The 15,312-nt window shown below is 49.5% G+C and overlaps 1 protein-coding gene across 1 annotated transcript in view; it reads right to left on the bottom strand.

Annotated features, from left to right (window-relative positions):
• The window catches only part of NRG2 (neuregulin 2), a 172,181-nt gene extending 156,952 nt beyond the window's left edge, over window positions 1-15,229 (bottom strand). The window contains exon 1 of the mRNA XM_062587389.1: window positions 14,800-15,229. Within this exon, the coding sequence (XP_062443373.1) occupies window positions 14,800-15,229 (430 nt within the window). The remainder of the gene's footprint in view (window positions 1-14,799) is intronic.
• Window positions 15,230-15,312: the final 83 nt, after the last annotated feature.

Raw genomic sequence — 15,312 nt, 5'->3', positions numbered from 1 at the left:
TCATGGCTTGGGCCAAAGGAGCAACTATGTTTCCCAGATAAACAGGTCACAAGCTCATGGCAGAGGACAGCTGGGCTGGGGCCCACACAGCTGATCTGCACAAAACTCTCTGTGGTCCCATGGCTTCTTGCAGAGGTTTGAGCAATGCCTTTTAGCCAGGCCACTGGACCAGATGCCTCCAGGTGAATTGCTGGGCTTCACTTAACCATCAGACCCACGTGACCCAGAACATGGCATGCTGTGCACAAGCATCATTTTGCTCACAGTCTATGCTGCAAGCAGGAAGCCTTCCTTCCAAGCTATGGGGAGGAAAGGCAAAATCTCCACCCAACGGCCTTCCTGGCAGCTGTTTTCTGCTGCCGCATTTCTTGCCTTGTCATTTCTGCATCATTGATCCACACAGGAAGGCAGCGTGGAGAGAGAAGGCAATACTACCTCTGAGTAGCAGGGCATCAGCAGGTCTAGCAACAGCTCCAAGTCCAGCACCAGGCCTCTCTTTGCAAAGGGGTCACAAGGCACAATCCCATTTGAAGATGGTTAGGAGTTACTCCTCAGACTGTCTCCACTCCCTTTTTGTCCACGAGAGAATCCATAAAGAGCTAAGCCAAATTCTGCTACAATACTGACCTCCCCAGGCACAACTCCCAGTTTTGCAATCACTTGAGGCATTGGCTTAAATGAAAAACTGAGTTCATTCCAGGAATATCTGGGAATGGGCTACAATGAGCAACTGAGAGAAGCAAGCCAAGACCAGATGAGCCACATGCAAGAGGGGGATGTGGGCAATGGGGGTTGGGGCAGGCTGCCTGGTCCTGGGTATTAGGGCAGTGCCTCCCCAAGAGATATGCTGTCAGGTTTCAGACATGGCCCAGGCGAATTTACTCCTCAGTCCTTCCAGGATAGCAGTAAGATGAGACTCCTCTGGGAAGGCCTGTCAGGGGCATGGCAGGAGGACAATCTTCAAGAGTGTGTACAGTGCTTTTAGACTCCTACTTGTCATATTTATGGCCTTTGGTGAAGAAAAGCCAGGGCCTCGTGGGGCATTGGATGAGCGCTATGGGAAGGGGGGAAGAAACAGAAAGCGGTGAGTATATTTTTGACCTGACCAAGAGCAGCATAGGTGATAAAACCCAAAGGAGTCAATGGCATGGCTGCACAAGAGCCCAAATGTCTGTCCTTCCACATCATTTTGATGGCCGTGGAGAGACTCCTGTACCTTGAAGCTGAACAGAGGAGATGCTACTCTTCTACAGCCCTTGCCTTGAAGGGACAGGGAATGTCAAAACAGTATCCAGGGCCAGAGGAGCTGGTGACTGTGCATGGGAACAGCTGTAGAGCAGCAGGCAGATACTGAGCACTCCTCTTTTATGGGGAAATGGCCACTGAATTCAGCAGGAGGGAGCCAGGGAAACACTGAATGGAAATGCTGACTCCAGCTGCCTCCTTGGTCAAGGGTCTGGGGCACCCTGTAATGCAAACACAAACACACAACCCAACAGTCCTGGACAAACCAGGGGTGGTGGCCTACATATCCACTAAGCCTACAATGGTCTGCAGGCATTCAGCTACAGCTGAGTGAAAATCATATGGGAAAGAAGTCCTGGGCTTTGTACATGATATTCTTCCTGTAGACAGTCTCAGACTTCTGTGAGGTTTTGCTTTTCTCTTTTGAGATCACCCATCTTCCTACAAAACTGCCTGGATCTCACCAGCAACCTCTTGCCATAGGGAGACCAAGAAGGGATACTGACAAGCAGGTCTGACCTGGGTGTCCTACACAATTAGTGTCACTGGATGACTTCATATTTCCATTTCCTACCCAGAAATTAAATTTCAAGGAAAATACTCCAAAAATAAATCTAATTGGAAAAAAGATGTCATCAAAACTCCTTCAAGTTTTCAAACAGGGTAAAGCCAGGGAGAACATTGCAGAAAAAGGAACTGAAGCCATCCTTAAAAACATGTTAGGTTTTCTTGGCTCAGCTGCAATTATGGCTCTAAAAGCTGAGGGTGTAAGATAGGGAGGAAAGTGTGTGTGGGAGGGAGGAGAAGAGAGGAGGGGAAAAGAGAAAGGCAATAGCAGCATGAAAAAAAATTCAGCACTGCCAAGTGAAAGCCATAGTGACAAGCAGGATTTATTTCCTTGCAGAAGGGTTTCCCATGCTATCCTTTACACAGGGAAGAAAAAAAAGGTATTATTTTGAAGAACATAGGCCATAAAAGTAAGCATCCTAGGAGGGTTTTCACCTTGCATGCTGCAGCCAGGAAATTACCCTTTTGTATGCTGTTCCCCCTCACACACACACACACTCAACAGATGAGCTTTGGCCAGCATAAAACTGCTGCATATGAAAACCTATTACTAGCCTCACTTGCTGGAAGGAATGTTTATTACAGCAAAAATCTCCAAGCCCCGGTGCTGGGCAGATTTCTATCCCAGGACATGAATGTTTCCCACAGGCTCTGCATTCACTCATTCCCACTGCACCTGATTCCCTTCCTAGGAATGCCATTTGCCTGAGGTGTTGCTGGCCTTATTTATTAATATAAGGAGCCCAAAGCATGGGCTTCCCGTGCAAGAACTGACTGCCTATCATTGTGACCCCTCTTCCTTCCTCAAGTCTACCTGAAGTTGTGTAGTAGTCAGGAACTTGTGTCATGACTGGGAAAAAGAAGATTTCACCTTTTGCAACAACACATAGCATAGCTGGGAGGGCTGTTGCAGTCTGCACTATAGATACTTGCCCCAAGTATGACTGTTAACTCATGTCCTGGCTTAGCTGTCCACATCTCTTTCTCCCTTTCACCCAGTCTCGGCACCGGACCCACAGAGAAGCCATCTGCCCTCTGGGCCAGGCAGAAAATAGGCAATTTGAGTTGGATGGAAGTGCCTAAACCCAAAATGACTGTGTGGGTATCTCCTGGCTCAGCCAAGCTTAACCAAAGAGGTACCCAAAACCCTTAGGCATCCATTTCTTGATACCTCATTCTTGATCAAAAAAAAAAAAAAAAAAAAAAAAAAAAAAAAAAAAAAGTAAACCCACTTCCTCTTGCCACTCATACAGATGTCTCAGACTAAATGGAAAGTCTTGGCAAGTTTTGCCCTAACTCTCTGATGATGGAAGCACCAAATTTCCCCTGGGGCTGTCTATCCTGAAAAAAGGCATTCCCTGGTGGGATACCATAGAATCAGTAAGGTTGGAAGAGACCTCTGGAGATCATCTAGTCCAACCCTCAAACGAGTGGCCTGTACAGGGATCAAACCCGTGACCTTGGCATTATTAGCACAACGCTCTAACCAACTGAGCTAAACTTAACCCCTAAATCTCTGACTCTACTCTTTGTACCTTCAACCTAAGAGAGATAGAGAAGGTATCTCTATTACCAGCTGTGACTGCCCTGCCAGGATCTTTGGAAAGGCTCCTGGACCAATCTACTCAATAAATTCTCATGTAAGACAGCTTGGAGTCTAAGACCTATCTGGGCCAGAATCAGACTTGAGAGAGCTTGTCTGTGCTCTCCTTCAGATCAGATTTACATTGGCAATCCATGGATCCAGGAGGTGCAGCACTGAGGACTTTATTGCCTACACAAAGTAGGCTCCTCTCCCAGCTCCTTGACACAGCCTAAGCATTAGGCATGAGCGGGGAGAAATTCCCCAAAGGCAGAGGAATGGGAAAGGGCACTGAATCAGGAAAGGAATCACAGGAAAGGAAATGCTGCAATGGATCGCCTTCTGTCGAGTTCACTTGATGCTTCACGAAATTCCAGTAAACCTTGTGCAACATAAGAAAGTACCCAAACCGGAGATCAGCCCTATCCACAAAACCTCACAGTTCCTCATCTCAAACGTATCCTCTGGGGAGCTGTGTGGGGACAGGGACTAAGTGGCCTCTCTCAGAGCCCATCCCACACCACTGAACACATAGCCACACATTTCCTTGTGTGCCAAGAGCAAAGGACAGAACAAGACCTCTCTCTAGCTGCACAGTTGCCCAAAACTGTAACTGGGGGAGCCACCTCTGGTCCCAGGAACTCCTGATGGGGAAGAATGTGTTTTCTCCTCTAGCTCTAAGAACTGCTCTGACTACCTCAATAACCCCACACAGACACAGCCCTCCAGAATAACTACACATTCATCATGGGGATAAATCTCCCATTTGCAAGCAGAGAGACAGGAACAAAAATGCTGCTACAGATCACACAGCCACAGAGTGGGAGCATGTGGGAGCAGATCAGGTCCCATGGTAGTGAAGCCTTGCTGCCTTCAAATAGGAAAGAAAAGATCACCCAGTGACTCCTCCAAGAGAATAGGCAAGTGCACTGTCAGGCTGTGTCAGGACAGACACTCACCATCAGCACTGTACAACATGAAAGAAGAAATTACTTTCTCTTTGCTCATGCTATATCAGATTATGACCATTCCACTGGATAGTCACAAATTACACCATTTTACTGCTACCACTGTCCTGATACACCTAACCAGTTATGATCCAGAGCTTGCAGCAGAAGTTTATTTCCTGTGTCCCCCTCACAAATTGCAGCAAATCCTGGCTGAGAAATTTGCAACACAGCAGCACACCACTGCCACAAAACCATCTCCTTCCTCCAATGGCTGTAGTTTTATTCCTGGTTATCTGTCTGATTACAGAGACAGTACATGCTTTCTTGGTAATTTCAACTGCTTTTCCTGAAAGTGTGTCAACATCATGGGCAGGATTTCTTCTTCCTTGCACCTGCATTGCCCTGATGACAGAGAGAGCAGGAGTCAATTCAGCTGACAGCGCTTGAGAAGGAGAGGCCTGAAATCGTCTGTGACCTGAGGCAGGAGGGCTCCCAGATTAGCTGTCTCAGCACAGACAGAGAGTGCAATTCTCTTTCCTCTCACCAGGAAGGGTCTGGAGAAATAAATCTGCACACAAAAACCTGACTGTCTGGGTTTGGATCACCTTCTGATAATATTTATTGACACACAGCATCCCAGAGGGCTGGGGTATGGGTCCTGATTGCAAGTTTCAGGATCATTTCAAGGCACAAAAAATAATCCTCATCTCTCAGCCCCAGGCAGTAGCTCTAAGCTCACAAAAGTTGGCAAGTGTCAGGTAGGCCAACCATTCAAACTTTATCATCTGAGCATTCTTCCATCATAGCATGCACCAAAAAGCCACACAGCCCTCTAATAGCTTGGAAAATACTCTCTCCACACCATCCTGCACGACCAAGTGCCCTCACGGATCAGTGCTTGCTGCCAGCACAATGGGCTAGTTCTGAGGACCAGATAAAACAGCCTGGATCTCAGGAGCCTGCTTGTTACCACACGATGGACTGACACACTGTCAGGAATTGTCTCTTCACATGTCACAGCTCCCCCACACAGACAAAGTGTGCTGCTGCAGATCACAGGGAAGGTTTGAGTAATGCAAATTTATGTCCTTGTGGATGGAACACCTTTGCTGTGAGCTGAGCTTGGCTTTGAAACGTTCAGAGCTAGACAGCCACCCAAGAAAGGCCTATATGCCACTAGCCAGTACCTGAAGGGTCTATTGCACACCAGCTGCAGAGATGGGAACTGAACCCAAATCCCAAACCACACTCCCCTTGCTTGCATTGGTTCCCTCCTGAGCATGAAGCCACACATACACAACTTCGTGTGATGTATGTGCCCAGCATAGCTACAGCACAGACACAGAGCTGAAATGGATCCATATGCTGGTAGCTGTTCTTTTAAACTCACACAGACTTATCATATGGTAAAGATAGGGCAGGTACTCCATAAATCTCCTACTCTGAAGCATGGTCATCTCTTCCCCCCTACCCAGGTCCTTTCTATCACCCAGCTCTGCAGATATGGGGAAGAATCTGTGGGTCTCAGGCTCTCCACAGCCATTGAAAAGAATCCCCGTGTCTCCTCAAAGCCAATAGGTAACAGGTTGCCAAGTCAATGCACATCAAGAGCCAAGGAATCTCCATTTCCTTTCAGTGTATACATAACCATGCAGTTCCCCAGGCAAGAAGAGGCCCTGATGTTTCCTAGGTCACAGCAGTCTCTCCAGCCAGCTCCCCATGGTGCTGAGGGCCATCAGGGCAAGAGAAAACCTGGCAGCCAGGATGAGAACACAGGTCCTTTCCCCACCAGATAGTGTGATGCCAGATGGCCCAACAAGGGCTTGGGTGCCACCAGCATCCCTCCAGAGAGCAAAGTACCATGGGCTGAGGCAGTTTCCTCATGCTGACAAGGCAGCCCTGGTCATGCCATGAAGATCTAGGCTGGGATGTCCACTGTTGGTGGGCTGAGACCTCACTTGGCAGGGGATGTTTCCAGGGATGTTGTTGACTCAGCTCAGCTCCCAGTAGTGAATATCTGCCTGGGATGTAGTGAAAATGGCCTAGGGAAGACTCAACTGCTTCACTCTCTGCTCTTCTCTTCCACATGCAGCCACGCAGGAGGGCAGCCAGGGAAGAAAGAAATGGAGGAGGCAGGAAGGAGGGAACAATGACAGAGCAATGAGTCCAGACAATGGCTGGAGGCACTTGTTCCCTTTATCAACATTACTACCATCTCACTCACCAATAGGGAAGATCCAACCCCCAAGCAAGACATCCTGACAACTCACTCCATATAATGCTCCCAGGGCAAATGAATTTATTGCTAATTGTCTTACTCTGTACACTCCTGCATGCTGGGAAAAAAATACACTGTGCTTGGTAGAAGCCTATAGTACAGGTCATGCCTGATCTGGACCTCATCTTGGCCTGACCAAAACGCAGCCCACCTTCAACTAACATGGACAGTGTTGCAATAGGGGAGCTTGGGTCCGATGGGGCCAGGCTCCTGTGAACACGACAGCCGGGGCTGTCAGCTGCTGTAGCCAGCTGCTACCAGCTGTGAGACAGCCCAGAAAGCAGAGCCGATCAGTCCCAACTATCCTGACAAGCCATCTGCCTGTCCTGAGACCATCAGGAGGATCCTAAATAGCATTTTGTCATTACTGAGCCATTATAAAAAAAGGGATGAGCAGTGGTTGATTATAATGAATTGCAAATATCTCCCTTCCAACACTAAATTGGCAGGACCTGACTACTTCTCCCATGAAGTACAGCATGTCATTCCTCAGTTTTTCCACACAGCAATGCCCATCCAGACCTGCCCTGGAAAGCCACTGCCCTTAAGGTCTGATTGCCCTCAGCCCTGGGGCTCTGCTCCCTCTAGTAGATCCCACCGACTCACTTCCACACCCTCACCTTCATCAAGAGGGCAAGTCATAGTCTCCTCACACCAGAACAGTTCTGAGCAGCTATCTAGACCCTAAGCCTGCTCACAAGGTTACCAGAGTTAGTCCTAACAAGTGTCTGTCCAACCTGCTGTCATAAAGCTCTACCGACAGCTCTCACTCAGCTTCAGATGATAGCTACCACTGATTACAGTATAACCCTGCACATGGGGTGCACCTCTCTGGCTTGTAGTTCCCATAGCCTTGTCAGGACTGTTACCATCTTTTAGGGTCTTTTTTGCAGATCTCTTCTTCTCACTACCATTAGCTCTGGTGCATACCCCCACAGTACCACAGCTGTGCTGTGCACACTCCATGCTCCCACCACAAGCCCCAGCACAGTTCATCCCCTTAATTCATACCATTGATCAATTTCAAGAGGGCACCCATCAGTCATGGTTGGGTTTGCGGAGATCCCTTAAGGGAGCAATTGCTTGGGACAACACCCCCATCACTGGAGCCCTGTGTCTGCTCCTTTTTAACTGCTTGAGTTGCTGGAAGCCAGGCAGAGCATGACATGGCAGCACCGGATAGGAGAACAAACAAGGATTCTTGAAACAAAGAATCAGCCAACAATGCCCAGGCAGGGCTATGAATTCAGCAACAGCTGGCCAATCCCAATACACCCAACAGCAGGAAACTCCCGTTCAGCTGAACACCCATGCCTCTAGGTCTCCAAGGCAGCATCTCCCAACTTCCACCAACCCACTGAATCATTTGTTTTCGTTTGTTTTCTTCTTTCCTTTTTCTTCCCCTCGAATTCTCCTCTGCCCCTAGACAGCCTCAGTGGTGCTCAAACCATTCCCAGCTAATATTCATACAAACCTCTTCTTCAGATCCTTTGACCACAGAGGTGATTTCCCTCTACCGGACCACAGCCTGGAGTTAAACACTTTATTTTCAGTCAAACTGAAAATGCTCTGGGAAATCTCACATTTTCATCTCCTTTACAGTAGCCACCCTCTAATCCAGGATGGAGCTGGACCAAGGAGATTAAATGAAAGCAGTTCTCACTGACCCTTTCAGCTAAGCTTTGCATCACTCAGCCCAGCATCTGAGGCTGCAGCAGCCAAGCACTGGGAGTGTGGTCATTCAGCAGAGGAAGAGCAGCACACTGATTCATCTTTCTTTTGATTTTTCATTTGCCCTTGCTGGCTTGATACACTGACCCCAAAATTTCTGGAAGCTGGCAGACCTCTCTGCCTTCCCCTGAGATGGGGAAGCACTGAGAGAAACTAGGACCCTTCTGATATTCATGCTGCGCACACAATTTGGTGGGTGAGCAAATGCCCAGATGCCAAAGTTGCAGGGACACAAGCTTCCTCCCACATTGCCTGTTGCTGTACTTGTCACCCCAAGCTTCCACTGAGGAGAGGAGTCCTCGGCCATCCGCACTGCACAGGAAGCATAGCACAGCACAGAGAATAAATCCCCACAGAGAACAAGAGTGAGATTTCTTATTTAAACAGTGCCATTTGGAGATGAAAGAATAATCCAGGAGTTATGAAGGGTGCATGTTCACATTCTGGCAGCCTTCTCTGACCAGCAGGAAGAACAAAAAGGGATACAGGATTTGCTGACGTCTTTCAGAACCCCTTGCTGTACCCAGCTCAGCTCCCACCAGCGCAGTCAGCACCAACCATGACATGACACCTGGCACTAAGCAGGCCCAGTCCAACCAACAGACCTCCTAGACAGTCCCAATTGCCTCCTGGTTCAGCAGAAGCCAGGGCATGGGGGCAGGCTGGAGAAGTGCCTTTCCAGCATGTTATCACTCAGGTTTCTCTGCAGTGAGAATCTCTCAGACTACCAGAGTCACCCATGGGCTCCCCAGGCACCTAAGTCCTTTGGAAACCTGCTACTTACCACCAAAAGATCCCCTAAAGCCCCTCCTGGACAACTGTGTTGCTCACCTATGCCCTTTTTGCTGTGTCTGCACTCATGTTTGTCAAAGGCCAGGCACGGCTTGCTGGGGGGAAGCCCGCATGCTTCCTCCGAGGCAGAGCACCTTTGCTATGCACTCAACAGTGTCACACAGTGACTCAGGATGGGAAACAGTGATGGAGTGAACTCCAGCACCAGTAGCTGAGGTCCCAACCTGGCAAAGCAACAGCTGTTCCTCATAGAACCCTCACCTTGCTGCCCATGTGAACTGACAACCCCAGCTGAGCCCTCTGCAAGAGGCATCTTCACTCCAAAAGAACTGTACCAAATCTGAGGGTATGCTGCCCTCGTTGCAGGCCTAGATCCTTTGAGGGCCTTTGCTGTAGATTTCTGGATATGCTAAATGCTTTAACCTGGTGATTATGGTGCATTTTGCCTGATACACCCCAAAACAAGTGGGGAGCTCAGCTGCTTCAAAATGGCCCCTTTTTTGCCTGGCAATGGAGTTTATTGCCTCTGTGCTCCCAAGCATACACCATTTTCTGATCTAGATCCAAACTCAAGTCAAGGTGCTGCCCATGATTTAGAAAGGCCGTTATGCTTCAGGGCCCATCTCTCAGGGTTATTAGCTAGCAGAGCATGAAGAAAGCCACTGAGGAGCAGCTGGTGACCAGGGGCTCTGCATGGAGAAATCCTAGCTATGGAAAACAGCACTGCTGGGATCACTTAGAGGTGTTATTAGTCTCCTGTTATCCGTAGAGACCCATGAGGAGATGCTTTATTTAGTCAAACATTTCTGAAAGAGGGACTGAGGAACTGGCCAAACCTTGCTCTGTGCATGGCACATGTCTGGGAGTCAGTGGCCTCAGGCATTTCAGGTACAGCTAAGTCATTTGAACCAGCAGCACTGGCTGAGCAAAATTTTAGCTACCAGATTCACTTCATGGCTGGATCAGCTGAGAGACAAGGAGCAGATCTGGCCACAGGGACCCAGTTACCCCTGGATCCATTTCCAGGCAAAATTCTGTGCCAGCTAAGCCAGGAGTAGGGAGAATATAGAAACGTGCCATCTTTACAAGGGGTAAAAGTGTTCAGCAGCAAAGTGACCGTTCTCCGTCTGCAAAAGCTCAAGGCAAGAAGAAAGCAGGTTTTTACTCTTCTTTGAACCCCAGGAAGTGTAATTTTCTGAAGGCAGTGAGAAACCACTCCAGACAGCTCTAATTAGCAGGGCAGCACACGAAAAAATAAAAGCGCATTTTGCTCCTCCCTGATTTGCAGCTGTCCTGGGACAAGGGGACAACACTGGCATTGGTGACTGGCAGCCAGCACCCTTCCCTCGTGTCCACTTGACCTGGAGCTCATCAGATGATTTACAGGTTAGCAGAAAGGAGTATTTTTGCATGAGCTGCTGGGCCAATGTTGCCAGTGCTATTTCCAGCAGCAACACCTACATTGCAATCCAAAAGGCTGTATTTTCCCATTGGTGCTTCAAAATCGGGCCTCTCACCCCTCCTCACAGGCTAGGTATAACTAACCGGGCTCCGCAAGTTGACAGCTACAACTCCCAGCAATGCATGGCCACTGAGTCTAACACCACAGCCCCAGCACATTCCCGGTTCCTACTGAGACCAATGCACCTTCTGATTGAAAAAAATCCCTAGCTGTTCAGAGACCTCATATTACAAGAAGCACCTGAGTCTAGAACCTGAAAATCCTCCCAGGGGATCTGCCACCACCAGATTATTCACTCAGACTAAGCTAATCCTGCAGGCAAGTCCTATACTCAGTCCTGGACTTTTATAACATTTTCAGTAAGGTGCTCTAAAGAGACATACAAGATCTAATTAAATCTGCTTTGCAACTTCCTGCATATGCAAGTGGGAAGACATTCTCTTCCCTGTATAGGAGAAATCAGACAGGTTAAACTTGCATTAGTAAGAGCCCCTCCTGTATGCAAAATATTTGCAAACATATCACTAGCAGAGGATTCATCAGCTCATTTAGAGTGGGAAGCAGACAATGGCTTGAGAGGCCTTTAAAAGCCAGAAGGGTCAGGACCACAACCGCCTCTCTAGCCTCAAATCAGAAACAATCCAGGCAGAGATATCACACAAGGCTGCCATGCCACTGGTGAAAGCCAGCACTGCCTCTTGCAGTAATTTCTTCCTCCTTGATCTGTCCATATGGACACAGAGAAAATAAGAGACCATCCAAAACTAAGGTGCTAAAAATTGCGAAGAAAAGAGACAAGAGGAGAAGCAATAAAAAAAAATCATTATATACATTATGGAAAACAATAATACTGCCCATGCAGAAGAGACTTTTAAAAAGAGCAGGTGGCTGGTGAGACCCATAGGATCTTGGGACTCAGGGAGCAGTGACACTTTGAAAGCTGTTCCATCTGTGCCAGGAGACTGCACTAATCCATTCAACCCATGGCTGTGCAGAGAGATGGGGGTTGGAAACATCTGGATTTTGCAGGGAGGAAAATTCCAGCCTCTGCAGTTTTGCCAGCAGCAGGTCTGGCCAATGCAAGAAAACCCCTTCCAGGATCTCAGAACAGGGAAGGCAGATATGAAGGCTGAGACCCCCCTCATGTATGCCCCAGCCACAGAGGCCTTATTTGATCATTCCTGAAACACTCCACATTCCAGCTGTGCAGTCTGATTTTCCTGTTTTGCCTCCTGCATCCCAGGCTATCCATTGCTTTTAGCCTTCCCAGCTGTGCCCAGCCAGGATATGGGCCCCGTGGTGTGCCTCAACACTCTGAACTTTCTCTTCTCTGAGCAAGCTGTGTGAACAAAAGCAGGGGCTGCCTGTGTGAGAGAGATGTACATGCTCCAGCCTCAAGCCTTAATTCTGCAGCACAACCTGAACCTCAGCAACCATCTTCTGGAGTCAGGAAGAGCAGAGGGCATACAGCATCTTAGTCTCTGAGAAGGGTGTGTATGAATCACTAGAAAACAGACCCAGGCACAGTGCCAGAGCAGGGAAAAGATGGTCCTGTGAGGCCTCTGACTTTAGTAGTGGCAGGAAGAATTAGAGGAATCAGAGACATGCGGTCCCTCTCTGCCAATGCAGAAGAGGTCCTAGTGTCTGTTCCATTTGCTCCATAATATCTCGCACAGCACTGCAGCCTGGCTTTCATTCAGAGAGCACTTGGTGCCTAAACTCTTCACCCGCTACTAATGCTGGGGTTGTCCATGACCCCCTTCTGCAGCAAGAACAGCAAACAACCTAGTACTTCCTCTCATTTCCTCTCCCAGCAAAAACCAAGGAGCAAAAAGGCAAGTTGATCTGCTTTTCCAATCTATGCACCTTTTCAATAGCTCAGATGCTACAAATCAGAAGATCCTACCAGTGATGTCACCTTCAAAATTAACCTTCTGGAGCTTCAGCTGAACCTGAGAGCATGAAGTGCTTGGGGAACCACACTTTCAACATGCTGAGGCTCCCATTTAATCTTCATCACTTAACAAAACCACAGTTGTAACAGTTCCTAACCACAAGCTTTTTTTTTTTTTTTTTTCCGCAACAAGCTGTAGAGCTCTGCTGAGACAATGATCCCAACAACCTGCAGATTCCCTTAGCCAGGAGGCCTGTTCATATAGTCAAAAATATAGAAACAAATGCTTCAGTTCCAAGAAGGTGTCATGGGCAGAATGACATCTCTAAAGTTGTTGTTACATCAGCCTACATATTAACACTTTGGGCCTGATCCAGGAAGCAACTGAACAGCCTTCATTTTTCTTAAAGTCATATCTGGCTGCTCAGAGACATTCAAGTTTGGAATTCCTCTTGCCCAACAAGAAAAAAAGCAGCCTGTTTTTTGGGTTTTTTTTTTTTTGCTATGCTTCTACCTGACTGTGAGATCACAGTCCCAAGGAATTCCCCTATTTACCTTTCTTTTGACTCCACAACAGCTATTTTACTAAATCCTCTACATCAGCAATGGCCCACATACAGAAACACATGAAATTAGTGTCTCCCAAATTAGTTCTCTCATACGCAGTTCTAGCCCATTTTCTCAACAACATATTATGATGTACAAGGTTCCTCCTTTCTCCCAGGTAATGCAATCTTCTAAATTTATCTTTTGGCTATCTAAAAAAAGAGACAGATCAGCTTTCACAGTCTGGTATCAACAGTCCTGAATGGCAAAGTATTTGTCCCAGAAACGTCTAGTTAACAACAACAACAACAACAACAAGCAAGTATATTTTCATTATAGAGCTAAGTGTAACTAGTAAGGCACCTTGTCTTTAATGAGGCAAAAGGCCAATTAACATGATGAGGAAGTACTCATATACAGCATGTTGTCATCAAATGGAGAACCTGAATTCCCCAGAGACATGTCCTGCATATACTTATAATCCACCAAATGAGAGAGATTCAAATTCATTTCTTACAGCATGGCATGGCTCTCAGAGCTCCAGATATTACTGGTTTTCTCAGGATTTTGTGACACAGTATCTGAGCATTACAGCTGAACTGAGGGCCAGCCTTGCATTTTTGTAAGCTCAGATCCTAACCCTGGGAAAATGCAGTCATTGTCTCTGCCTGTGCTCCCCTCTCCCCTCCCAGCCTATCACAACAGGAAATGTAAAGACCAGGTAAAAAAGGAGTAATGCTCCAGCAGGCGCTTCTCTGCTGAAATCATTTCATAACCACGTTTAAAAAAAAAAAGAAAAGGTGATGAAGGATCAGTGCAGAGCACGTTCAACAGAACAAGTGCATAGAGCTGCTTAAAGGAAGAGAGTTAAACGCATTAAACGAATAGAAGAAAACCAACTTCAGAAAATTAGATCGTTATTTTGAAAGAGGCAAAACTTCCCTGTAGTTGTGGCACACCTGGAAGCCAACATCTATTCCACACACCTTGGGAAAGAGCCCGTCTCCGCATTTGTAAACATGCCCAGGAAGAGCAATGCATCAGGCAGCATCAGTGTGCACAGAGTTAACGGACCCACTACCGCATGCAAGTAAAGGCTCTCACAGTCAGGGGCTGGCTTCGATCACCAAGGAAAACCGAGGAAATATATATTCAGTGGGTTAGGCGGCGAGTGGAGGGCGGCTGGAAAAGCCAGAAGACAACAAGACCGAATGCTTCAGTGAACCGAAACGTGCGGCTAAAGACAACGCAAATGGGCAGCCCCGGGGTGCACACGAAGCCGGGGCTGCGGGCCCTTCTCCACCCGCCCGGCACCGCGGTTCGGGACACGGCTGTCGGCATGGTGCCCGAGGCCTCAGGGAGACCGAGCACTGACTGGGACCTCTTTCCCGGGCAAGCGGGGCTCACCGCAGGCTGCACGGCTGCCCAGGACCCCCAGCCGGGGAGGAGCCGGGCTGCGGCGGCCGGGTCTGCCGCGGCCGCGGGGAGAGAGCGGCTCGCATGCGCCGCCCTGCCCCGCTGCAAAGCATGGTTCACGGTGCGAAGCGGCGGAGGGGGGCGATCGACAAGGCAGCCCCCCCCTCCCCGCCGCCCAACCCCGGGCGGGCGACACAGCACGGACGGCGGCTGGCTGCGGCCCCCGGCACCCGCCGCCACCGCCTGGGGCCCGTTTCCCCATCACCGCTGCTGCCGCCGCGCGGGGCCGGAGCCCCCCCCCCCCCCTTCCCCCCGCCGCCGCGGCGCGGCCCGTACCGCAGTCCGCGCAGAGGATCCGCGCCACGTCCCGCTTGAGGTTCTTGCCGCTGGTGTCGAGCGGGGCGAAGGCAGTGCGGAAGACGAGCGGCTCCTCGGTGGGCTCCAGGAAGAAGATGTAGCGGTGGTTGCGCTTCACTTTGAAGCAGGGCGCCTTGGAGCCCACGCTGATGAGCTGCTCCCGCTGCAGCCCGCCGCTGTTGAGGGGCCACAAGTCGAGCACCTTGACCAGGACCCCCCCGGCGGGGCCGGCGGGGCCGCGGCTGTCATTGCCGCCGCCGGCGGGGGGGGCCACGGACTGCACCTTGCCCTCCAGCACCACAGCGGCCGTGTACGCCTGGTCCTGCACCGACTTGAGGCTGGGCGAGTAGCAGGCGAGGGAGACGCCGAAGAGCAGCATGGAGAAGCCGGGCGCCGGGTCGCGCCTCATGCCGCCGGCTGCCGCTCGCTCCCGCCGGCCCTGCGGCGGCGGCGGCCCGGGCTGCGGGGCTGCGGCTCGGCTCGGCGCGGCTC

This window comes from Rhea pennata, chromosome 14 (assembly GCF_028389875.1).
Source record: "Rhea pennata isolate bPtePen1 chromosome 14, bPtePen1.pri, whole genome shotgun sequence".
Lineage (NCBI taxonomy): Eukaryota > Metazoa > Chordata > Aves > Rheiformes > Rheidae > Rhea > Rhea pennata.
The sequence above is the reverse complement of the archived record's forward strand: the minus strand, read 5'-3'. Positions and strand labels throughout refer to the sequence as shown.